Genomic DNA, 12,188 nt, shown 5'->3' with positions numbered 1-12,188 from the left:
CACGCAAACACACATACACCATACAAACACACCCCGCATACATCATACAAATGGACACACACCACACACACTGCAAACACACATGCTACACACACCATACACACTCCACATACATCATGCAAACACACCACACACATGTGCACACATTCCACATACACTATACAAAGACACATACCCCACATACACCATACAAACACATCTCACACACACACCATTGCAAACCCACACCCTTCACACACCATACACACTGTAAACACACACCCCACACACAATACACACACCACACACTACACACACCCCACACACTGTAAACACACACCACACACACCACACACACTGTAAACACACACCCCACATACACCATACACACACCACACACTACACACACACCCCACACACAATACACATACACCACACACACTGTAAACACACACCCCACACACAATACACACACCACACACACTGCCCTCACCCCACACACCCTGCAAACACACCCACCACACACACTATAAACACACACCCCACACACTGTAAACACACACCCCACATACACCATACACACACCACACACACAATACACACACCACACACACTGTAAACACACACCCCACACACAATACGCACACCACACACACTGTAAACACACAATACACACCACACACTGCCCTCACCCCACACACACTGCAAACACACACACCACGCATGCTGCAAACATATACCATACACATACACACTGTACAAACACATCACACACCATACAGACATACACACCACATACACACACCATGTAAATTGTGCAGACACACACACTGCACACCACACAAACATGCACTGCACACACCACACCAGGCAAACACACATAACACATAGATACACGTAGTATACACAAATTGCACATCAAGCAAACACACAAACACACATTCAGACACACAACACACAACCACCTTCTCTTTCCTTCTCACCTTCTCCTCCTCCACTTTGTCCACCTCCCATCTCCTCCTAAGGAGTCTCCTCCGCATCAGAACCTCCCTTCATGGGACCAACACTTGCTGCCTGAGTTTTCCGGATGGGTCCCAGCCCTTGTCTGGAGTCACGGAGTTGGTCTGCCAGCCCGTGAGAATGACAGACTTTGGGATATTTCAAAGCTGTTCTCATGTCTGCCCTAGGATTCTTCTTCCCCAGACCCCTCAACTTTATCTTCAAAGACATGACTTCCAGACTCCTCCATAGAAGGTTTCGAAAGACTCTGTTCTATAAAGCCGTGGGCATCTCTGATGAATTAGAAAATTCAGAGACTCACTCCAGTTCTCCGAGTGTTCTATCTAATCAGGGGTCATTGTACCCAGAGACTCTTGGCGGCCTCCTTGCACCAAAGCGCTCTGTAGCACTCGTTAAAGAGAAGTGTTTCCAAAATAGAGCCTGAAACCAACCTGCTCATGAGCCCCAGAAATGCCCCCTCCCCTCAACATGGTAGCCACAGACTGCCTGGTATCCTGGGGAGCCCTGGCAGGTCGGAGCTGAGGGCATGACTGAGAAAATGCTGACTCCTCAGGCTGGGACAGCACCAGAGAGCACTTGGACTTGGGCCCTGCAGACTTGTGAGTAAAACTTACTTCTAGGCTTACTTTGGAGAAGGAGCAGCTGGGCTGTGCCCTGTGCAGAAGTGAGAGTCCCTGCAATGGGGCCAGAACACTCGGCTGCCAAGCATTCCTGGAGGGCCTGAGGTGTGCAAGGCCCACCTATGGTCATGAAAGTGGGAATGCAGGCAGCAGGGCAGTATGGACTGTCAGAGTCAAGGTTTCCACCTTGAAATGCCAAGGAGGAACGAGCAGTGTTGCTGCCTGCATTTCTTGGGCCTCTCCTATGCCCAGACTCCTTCAGATCTCAACCATTTCTCTCTTGAGACTCTGGAAAGAGAGTGGGCGCTGCTCCCCTCTCCAATCTCAGAGGAAGGACATTCAGGTAGAAGGTGCTGCAAAGGGAGCTCCTCTGAGAAAGGACTAGGGGAGTGTACTGTGGGCAGTTCCCTGGGGCCGGGTCAGTGAGGCCTGCAGGCTCAGCAGCCCTGCCCCAGCAGCTGGCAGGCAGCAGGCCAGTCTCACAAGTAGACTTATGAGCCAAACCCACAAGCCTGGGGTGTAAGTAAATCAGAGGGCCATGCCCCATTCCTTCCAAGGGGACCTCATCTTTACATGTCTGGTATATTCTTGTCCTGCGGACTATGTGCAGAGGCAGCTGAACTTCCAGAAGGTGCTTGTGGAACTCATAGTACGGGTGTGGTCATGGGAAACGCAGGCAGCAAATGCACATGGCATCAGGTTAGAACTGTCTGATGCCCCAGTTCCCCAGCAGGGCTACACCAACCCTAGGCTGTTCTGGTGCAGGACCAGGCAAGCTGAGTTCTGGGACCAGCCCCTGCTGCTCCCTGGATGCCTGCCTGCTGGCTCTTCTGAACCTTGGCAGTATCAAGTATCATAGAGAGGCTTTGAGTAGACAAACACGCCGGCCACCTACCAGTCATTTCATCCATCTTTCATTCTTTCATTTCTTTCTTTCTTGTCTTTTTGTTTTGTTTTGTTTTGAGACAAAGTCTCACTCTGTCACCGAGGCTGGAGTGCAGTGGTGCATTCTGGGCCCACTGCAACCTCCACCTCCCAGACTGAAGCAATTCCTGTGCCTCAGCTTCCCAGGTAGCTGGGATTACAGGTATCCACCAACATGCCTGGCTGATTTTTGTGTTTTTAGTAGAGACAGAGTTTTGCCATGTTAGCCAGGCTGGTCTCAAACTCATGGCCACAAGTGATCCGCCCACCTCGGCCTCCCAGAGTGCTGGGATTACAAGCATGAGCCACTGCACCTGGCCTGCTTTCTTCATTTTTATAGTCCTAATTTCCACATACATAAAATGTGGATAATAATACATGTCTGGGTATAATACTTGTAAATCACCTAGATTAACACCAGAACAAGTATGAGTGCACACTAAACAACACAACAATAATAGTATATGCTATTGTGTCCAGAGTTGGTTCCTGGTGGGTTCGTGGCCTCACTGACTTCAAGAATGGAACTACGGACCTTCATGGTGAAGAGTGAAAGGACAAAGCTTCCACAGCATGGAAGGGGACCCAGCAGGTTGCCCTGGGGTGGCCAGCTTTTATTCCCTTATTTGTCCCCTCCCATGTTCCGTTTTTGTCCTATCAGAATGCCCTTTTTTTCTGTCATCCTTGTGATTGGCTACTTTTAGGATCCTGCTGATTGGTGTGTTTTACAGAGTACTGATTGGTGCATTTTGTAATCACCTTGCTAGCTACAGAGTGCTAATTGGTGCATTTTACTCTCCTAGCTACTGAGTGCTGATTGGTGCATTTTACAATCCTCTTGTAAGAAAGAAAAGTTCTCCAAGTCCCCGTTCAACCCAGGAAGTCCAGCTGGCTTCACCTTTCACTATGACCTCTCTAATAGTAATATATGCTGTGACATCTATGATAATAGTAAGATGGTGATGGTGAGGGCACCTGCAGCACGGCCTGGCCCACTGCCACCCCTTTGACCTGCACAGGCTTCTCCCCAGATGTTCACATTGGATCAGCTCATCCTCAGCTCTTGATGGCCTGTGAGTTATTTGGCTTTGTTAGGATTTCAACGTTCCTTGCTCTGATCCATTATGTGTGTGGTGAGCGGAATAATGGCCTCCAAAGATGTCTGTGCCCTAAACCCTAAAAACTCATGGCTGTGTTACCATACATGGCAAAGAGGAAGTCAGGTTGCAGATGGAATTAAAGTTGGTAACCAGCTAACTTTAAAATAAAGAGATTACCTGGGATTATCCAGGTGGGCCCTGTGTAATCACAAAGGTCCTTATGACTAGGAGAGAGAGGCAGAGGAGAAGGCCGGAGTGGTGTGATGTGAGCACTCCCCTTTGAAGATGGAGGAAGAAGCCTCCAGAGAAGGGGAAGGCAGCTTCTAGCCACTGGAAAAAGCAAGGAAACAGCTTCTACCCTAGAGCCTGCAGGAGGAACCAGCCTTGCAGACACCTTCATTTTGGCCCAGTGAGACTGTGTTGGAGTTCTGATGGACAGAACTATAATTAATTTGTATAGTGTGATGCCACTACATTTATGGTCATTTGTTACAGCCATAAACAGCTAATATGTGTGTGGATATTACAGTTTAGTGTCCAGTGTATAGAAGTATTCTTATCCCCAAGTTCCTAGCAGACACCACTCTGTTACCAGCACATTCCATGGACTCAGGGGCTCATTCGTCTTCATGTGTTGAAGCAGGTGCTCTGAAAAGGCTACCACATGGAGGGCTGCTTTGCAGTCCCCGCTGTCAGGGAGGGAAACAGACAACCCCCAAGGAAAGTAGAACATCCAAACCTCGCACACAGAGCTAATGGTAACAATAATGGAATGAGAATTCATTCTGATTTTGCCCATTTGGATTCCATGAGCCCCATGTCTGAAAATTAGCTGTGGTTGCCATAACCATAATTATACTCAGCAGGGCAGAGTTGCTTGCTGATTTATGACGCACAGTTGTGACCTGGGAGTAGCTGTCATCCTCAGCTGCTCACACGGACACGACAACGGCCCTCTGTGTCTATAACGGGGAGTATCAATTACTTTCCTGCAGCAGGAAGAACAGCTCAGAGTCTTGGAATGATCTGGACAGAAACATTAAACGCTTGTCTCGTATAAATTCAGTCCACATCCATCTGGGCTCATTAAATCATTGAATTGCTCAGAAGCACCAAATTACATCTTTCTAACAAATTATATTTTTAAAGCTGCTTGTTTATTTCACATCTGGAAGTTGAGGCAAAAGCCAAAACTTGCATTCAGAGTCTGAGAAATCATCTCGCCCTTTGCCTTCCTTTCTTTCCTTGGGGAAGAGTGAGGAGGACCAGGTGTTCGGAAGAGGTAGAGGATAGCAGAAGGCCACAGGTAGGATGGCGCTGGTCCTGTGGGCCCTCGCAGCCTCAGTTTGTGTGCATGCGGTCTGATTTCACAGACCACTGGCTGCATCTCGGCAGCCATCTGTCCTCCTTCAAGGAGGGCCAGCAGGAAGCCCTCACAGAGGCGCTGGGCTGGGAGGAAGGAGGTGCCTCCGCCTGCCCTCCTTCCTCCCCGCCTGCACGTCCCTGAGAGCAGTGTCTGGTTCACCAGCAGACAGCCCATGGGAACCAGTCCAACTGTTGTGCACCTGCAGACACTCCGAGACACTTAGAGTTGTCTGGTACTCGGGGCTGGGACCCAGAACCTGGCCTGTTCTTCTTCCCCAGGATTAGGAACACTGCACCCCTAAGTCATCCTCAGGAACCCATCCTCCATGCCACCTCCTCTCACCAGCCTGACGCAAACTGGACCCGTGTGCCCATGGGCTGTGCGCTCCATAGGGCCGGACCTTTGTCTCCTGTCTACACATCTTTCCGGAGCCTGGCACCAAGCCAAACTGCCCCAAAGCCATGGCTTCTGTGCCCCAGGCTCTATGAGCATGTGGGGTGGGGGAGGGCAAAAGCTTCCTCCCTGAGCATGCACTCAGCTCGATTTTCAGACACCAGTGTGCACGCATTCCCTCCCAGAGTTGCTGAAAATCCGCATTCCCTAGTCCATTCCCCATAAGTCATATCAAGTAGGTCCAGGATGGGCCCAGGGAACTGTAAGGGGTTCTGAAGTATGTGAGCCACACTTGGAGCACATGTGCAGTAATCCGTGTGGCGATGGGGCTTGCAGGCTGGTGCAGGAGGCAGGATGAGTCCGGTAAACAGGTTAGTGGTCGGGCGGTAGAAGGTGGTAAGAGCTGGGAAAGGGCAGGCCCGTCATGGCCACACAGGGAAGGGCATTCCGGGCAGAGAGAGCAGCATACGCAGGAGCCCTGAGGTGGGTGCACCTGGGGCCGCCAGGGCACGGCGGAGCAGAGCTGGAGGAGTGGGAGGGGCGCAGCATGGAGGGCCTGGAAATGCTGGGATGTTTAGACTGGCCCCTCCTGTAAGAGGGATGGGAACTGCTGGAGCCTTCTGAACCTCTGCCCAAAAGGAGCCTCAGCTGTGAAGCCACTGAGTCCGAGCAGGGTGAAAGCAGGAGGCCCAGAGCGGGCAGCTGCCAGGACCAGGAGCCACCCACAGAAGCACCACACAGAGGCCACCAGGGAAGTCATCCAGAGCCACAGGGGCCATGGCTCCTATCTCCTAGACAGCCTCAGCATCTGTGGAGATGGGTACCCAGGCAGTCCAGTGCTGGTTATTGAGCGTCTTCGCCCTGCCAGGCCCATCTCAGTGCTACTCAGCAAAGTGGGTGTCGGAGGAACCGTCAGCCAGGGGTTTTTAGGCAGAGAGAACAGCTGCACCTTGCCTGCCGCAAAACCCACCACATGTGGGATCTGGGCTTTAGACCGGAGGCCCAATACCCTGGTGCCCCAGGGGCATCTCCTCTCAGGCCTTACTGCACATTCCTCACCCACACAAGGGCTGAGGGCGTGCAGAGGCCCAGCCAGGCATGGGGCAAGCATGCCGCTGTGGAGTTTCCCCAGGGCAGAGGGAGACCCAGCTGGTGGGAGTGAGTATGGGGCCCTGCCTGTCAGGCCGCAAGCATGAGGGCCGAGGGCACAAGGCCTAACTAGTTTGTCCTTGGCAGTGTTTCAGAGGAAGGCTCTCCCGGGGCCACCACAGCTGCTTCTCAGCCTTGTTCCTCCTCCTCTGCAGCTTGCAGGATGAGTGTGGGACGGCAGAGCGGGTGTGTGTGTGTGTGTGTGTGTCCTGTCAAACACAAACAGCCGGACACTAGTGAAAGTGGTCAGACAGGTTTTAATCAGCAACATAATGGACATTTGCAATGGGGAATAGGGTCCAGGGTGAGCTGAGCTCAGGTTCAGTTGGCACACAAATGACTGGGGGTTTCCAAAAGAGAATGAGGAGCAGGGAGGCAGTGAGTGGGGGCTCAGGCGAGTGAGGGAAGTGAGAAGTTGCAGACGGTGGAAGCGGGTGGTCTGTGTGAACACATCTGGACACGCTGACGTGCTCACTGAAGTCAGGAGACAGGCCCTGTCCTCAGGTGTGGCTGGAACTCGCAGTGGATTCTTTTGGCTGCCGTGAGGTTTCTCAGGCAGGCACTTTAAGGGGGGCTGGGGTCAGCCTAGGGATGCCATCTTGAGCTGTTAGAAGCTATGTGAGTGGTTGTTCAAGTTGTCACAGGCAGAGGTGAGGCCCAGCCAAGAAGAGGGTTCAGAGGAGCCAGGCTGGAGTATGGTCGAGGAGAGAACTCTTGGTCAGTGTCACAGCTAAGTGTTGTCAGGAGCACCTGCCACAGCCCAGAGAGCCCCTGGGGTGCACTCAGAGCTCCAGCACCTGCCATGCAGCACACCCCATGCCCCTGGGCCCCTGCAGGCAGAGGCCATGCAGGGAAGGACCCAGGGAAGGCTCCTGTCTCTGCTTCTACACTACGGCATATTGGTCTGAAAACAGGGACTCCAGAGAGGCCTCAGAGGCTGCAGGGGGCTCAAGTCTCGTGGAAATGAGATGTGGGGAAAGTTGAGCCTTATTGATGATGATGTGGCCTCAGCCAGTTCCAATGCTAAGGCACTGGGAAAAAAATCTTAGGATTTTTGGAGCACATCTAAAAATAAGGACAGGTTGGGCACGGTGGCTCATGCTTGTAATCCCAGCCCTTGGAGAGCCTCAGGCCAGCACATCATTTGCACTTAGGAGTTCAAGACCAGCCTGGGCAACATAGCAAGACCCCATCTCTACAAAAAGAATGTAAAAATTGGCTGGGCATGGTAGTGTGTGCCTTGGTCCCAGCTACTCAGGAGGCTGAGGTGGGAGGGTCACTTGAACCTGGGAGCTCAAGGCTGCAGTGAGTTAGGATCATACCACGGCACTCCAGCCGGGTGGAAGAGCAAGACCCTATCTGGAAAAAACTAAGGACCACTTACCAAAACAGTGTTCCAAGTACCTTTCACACATCACATGGTGCACCAGCCTGTGGGGTTGGTGCTGCAGTTGAGGGGCTGGGCTGCGCTTCTCAGAGGGACCGACAGGGAGAGGTGAGGACAGGAGCCCGGGGTCTCGACGCTGGGATGGGGCAAATCGGAACACAGTTTATTCTGACCCTCCCCCGCCCCTGCCCCTGGCAGGCTGCAGTCTGGGTGGGTGGGCCAGGGCAGGAGCGCAGATGTGAGATGGGGGGCTATGCTTGGGTGGAGAATCTTCAAGGGGGTTGAAACAGTCCAGCTTCTGCGTAGATCAGTGTCTAAAAGGACAGCAGGGGGAAATGTCTTTTAAAATTTTTTTACAAAAAAATGAAAAATTTCAAAAGAGTTTTGAAAAAAATTAAAAATAAAGATAAACTGTATGAAGTGGGAAAATAGCAGCAAACGACAATAATTCACACCTAGGGAAGAGAAAGAGAAAGCACGACCCGGCAGAAGGAGACTCTCTGGGCTGGGCTCACCCTCTGTGCTCTTTCCCCAGGTACCGCGTGGTGGTCTCGTACCCACCCCAGAGCGAGGCGGAGATCGAGCTGAAGGAAGGCGACATCGTCTTCGTGCACAAGAAGCGTGAGGACGGCTGGTACAAGGGAACCCTGCAGCGGAACGGCCGCACGGGCCTCTTCCCCGGCAGCTTCGTCGAGAGCTTCTGAGGACTGGTGCTCCCTGCACCCGGCTCACAGAGCGGGAGGCTGCCTGGGAAGCCCCGGGGCACACAGAGAGGGAGCCACGGCGCCCCAAGGGTTCCAGGTCGTCTCCAAGGCACCTGGCGGGGGACGCCCTGGCCCAGGGTGGGGGCCAGGGACTGTGGAGGCCGTGCCTTCTCCCAAAACCCCCAACGGGGAGCACACCTGGGATGTTCTTCAAGGAAATGCCCACCCCCTCTGTGGAAACTGCAAAGAAAGCACCTTGAGGAAGAGAGGCAGGTGCCGGCGCAGGCAGGCCTGTGGCTGTGGTTTGCAGCCACGGCAGCGTTCATATTTACCACCTAAGCAGGGCTGGAGGTTGCAGGAGGTCTGCAGGCGAGGTGGGTGGCATGGGGGCCAAGAGCGCTGGAGATCATCTTTCTGCGCTGCCCTGGGCTTCCCGCGGGGCTTAGGTTGCTCTGTCACCATTCTATATACCTCAGTCACCTGCCGCCCGGCTGCTCAGCAGGGGTGTTCGTGGTCCTGGGGGGCCTCACGTGAGGCCCTGGGGGTCCCCCGGAAGGCCACCCCACCGCCCCTGTGGGAACCAGAGCAGAATCTGTGGGCTTGTCTCCTGCCAGTAGTATAAGCAACACTTTCTGTTCACCACCACTGTCCCTTGCGTTACTTCTTTCTTACGGCATATTTTTAACGTAAAGCTGTTAGACTTTATATATTTCTAATAGGTCAGACATTGCCTATTTTTCATACATCTGGTGCTGCCTTTTTGTAAAACTAGTAATGACTTGGTTGAGCTTGAAAGAAAGGATGTCTGAGGCGACATCAAAGGGCAGAATTTTTATATTTCCCATATGGGTTTGGGAGAGTGCCGAGAAACCCCCATCCCGCACCTCAGTGCCGGCCAGTACTCCAGGGGCTGGCGGGGTGGATCCATTGAGGGGGTTGGAGGGAGCTTGGAAGCAGCCGGTTTCTTTAAACTCTTACCAAAACCCCGTGCTCTGTCTAGACGGTGATGATTATTATTCAAGACCTGGAAACATTTCGAGGAAGGACCACTATAATTGTCCTTTTGTGTGGCAGTAGAAGGAGCACGCAGGTCAACCCCAGCCGGGAAGGCAAAATCTTCCCTTTACTGCCTCAGAGAGAACTGCAATTAGCATTCTCAGAAGATGATTTCTTGGTATCAAAATGTGCAGTTTCTACAACAGTTCAGATCACCACCACCACTTTTCTTCTTTTTTAAAAATAAATAACTGCTCCCGTTTCAGGCAGTGCAAACCTTCATCTGCTGAAGACCAGAGGTACGAGGAGATCAGGGGGTTGTGGCACCGTTGCAGGCTTGCAAGACCGGGGAGCTGGGAGGGCGAGAGAGGAGGAGGTGCAGCTTTGATGCTGGGAACTCCCTGAGTGGAGCTGATGAATGTATATTCATTAGCACCACGGCTCACCTCCCAGGAAGGCTGATGAGGAGCCTTTTGGGCGACAGTTTTGTTCTCAAGATTCACACCTTAGGAACACATTTTTATCACCTCAAAATTTTGATCCATCACCCCTCTGTCCACCTATATATTTACAAAAACCATTCAGACTTAAGCTGAATAAACTAGCCTTTGGTAACATAGGGTGACACTGGTTTTCAGGGCTGTAACCAATTCCAGAAATACATTATCTTGCCTGGCATGAAGCCTTTGAGACACAGGCTGGTTATTTTCAGAGTTCCTGTTTTGGGACGTGTCTTGGCTACTTGTTACTTCCAGGTGGCTGCCACACGACAGGGGTCATGCCTTTCCCTCCCTCCAGATGATAATAGATCTAATAGACTTGGGAAAGTTGTTCAGAATCAAAGAAGAAAAAGTCTGGCTTAAACATAGGAACTTCTGTGTGCCAGTTTGATAACACCAAAAGCTGTCTATTTACCATTATTGCCAAACTATCAGTTGCCCATCCAGCACCAAAATCCTGTGCGTGTTTAAATTCACGTTGTCACCAAAGAGGTGCACAGATCCAACAACCTGGATGACACAGGTGTTCTCCAGGGAAAGCAGATGAAGTCAAGTCTCCAGGTTAATTTTTTTAAGTCTTTTTTAAGGCATGCAGCTACCAAGCAACAGAATAGAGTAACCTGAACGTTCTTCCTCTCCCAGGCATGGCCCACATGGTGCTTCCGGCAGAAATGTGTTTCGCCCTCCACGGTAGAGAGCTGGGGCGAGTGTCGCCATGTCCTTGGAAGATGTCAGCTGGCCCCTTCCAGGGCAGAGTCGGGTGGGCATTGGTGCCACCTTAGGAAGGAGAGCAATGCGTGGGTCTGGCCAGGGCTCTGGAACCAATGCCAGGCTGCCTGAGGGCAGAGGAAGTGCATGGCCCATGTGCATTTCTGAGTATTTTAAACTTGTTCAGGCCCTGCAGCCTTCGTGGTGATGTAGCTTGCAGACAAGAGCAGGAGCAGAATTAACCCTTTCTTCAGGCCATCTTGCTTCAAAGGGCACACATGTTTTGGCGGTTAAGATGAAACTAACCCTTGGCCGGGCGCGGTGGCTCAAGCCTGTAATCCCAGCACTTTGGGAGGCCGAGACGGGCGGATCACAAGGTCAGGAGATCGAGACCATCCTGGCTAACACGGTGAAACCCCGTCTCTACTAAAAAATACAAAAAACTAGCCGGGCGAGGTGGCGGGCGCCTGTAGTCCCAGCTACTCGGGAGGCTGAGGCAGGAGAATGGCGTAAACCCGAGAGGCAGAGCTTGCAGTGAGCTGAGATCCGGCCACTACACTCCAGCCTGGGCGACAGAGCAAGACTCCGTCTCAAAAAAAAAAAAAAAAAAAAAAAAAAAAAGATGAAACTAAGCCTTATGTTTCATCCTAGCCCCATGATGTACACATCTTAGCCATGCAGTGGCCTTGGGTGGCCACAGAGATTGGCTTTGAGGAGCGTGGTAGAGTCCACAGCCATGACTGAAGTCAGTGGACACCGAGGGGACAGGACTGCAGGCCACCAGGGGTCTCTGCCCAGAGGGAGGCAGAGAGGATGGTGGCCACAGGTGCTTTCCTTGCATCCTCATGGGGTGATGCCAGGCCAGGCACCTCAAAACAAGCTCAGCCGACTGGGAGATCCTTTGTACTTTGCACAGTTCACACACACACCCCACCCCAAGTGTTTTTGTTAGACACAAATGTCAGCGTGTGATCTTGGAAGACTTGTCAGTGATGACGAACCATGATGCCTGTGTTTCTGAGTCTTTAAATAAAAATGAACATGGAGAAGCCTTGTGTCTGCATGTTGGGAGCAGCAGGGTCCAGCAGAGGCCGAGAGGGACCTGGGTAGGAGCAGAACCCGAAGGCATGGCCCACGTGCCTGCTGACCAGCCCAGCTGGCTCATGCACCTGCCCCTCAGTGCTCTTGGTGGGGCGGGGGCGGACACTGAGTCTGTATCAGGATGGTGTTAGTCAAGGAGATGAGAAAGTCGTGACATCAGATGTCTGTACCCAGCACACGCCAGAGACCCAGGAGCTGGGCAGTAAGAGCCAAGCCACAGAAGCCATCAGTGGGCTGGGCA

General features: G+C 52.3%; 1 protein-coding gene across 1 annotated transcript in view; it reads left to right on the top strand.

Moving 5' to 3' along the window:
- Positions 1-11,225, top strand: part of SH3RF3 (SH3 domain containing ring finger 3) — a 377,754-nt gene extending 366,529 nt beyond the window's left edge. The window contains exon 10 of the mRNA XM_033175502.1: positions 8,474-11,225. Coding sequence (XP_033031393.1) covers positions 8,474-8,642 — 169 coding nt within the window. The 3' untranslated portion in view covers positions 8,643-11,225. The remainder of the gene's footprint in view (positions 1-8,473) is intronic.
- The last annotated feature ends 963 nt before the right edge of the window (positions 11,226-12,188 follow it).

The sequence above is a fragment of the Trachypithecus francoisi genome, unplaced genomic scaffold (genome assembly GCF_009764315.1).
Source record: "Trachypithecus francoisi isolate TF-2019V2 unplaced genomic scaffold, Tfra_2.0 Lachesis_group17, whole genome shotgun sequence".
NCBI lineage: Eukaryota > Metazoa > Chordata > Mammalia > Primates > Cercopithecidae > Trachypithecus > Trachypithecus francoisi.
Note: the sequence above shows the minus strand (reverse complement) of the source record. Positions and strands in the feature narration are given on the sequence as shown.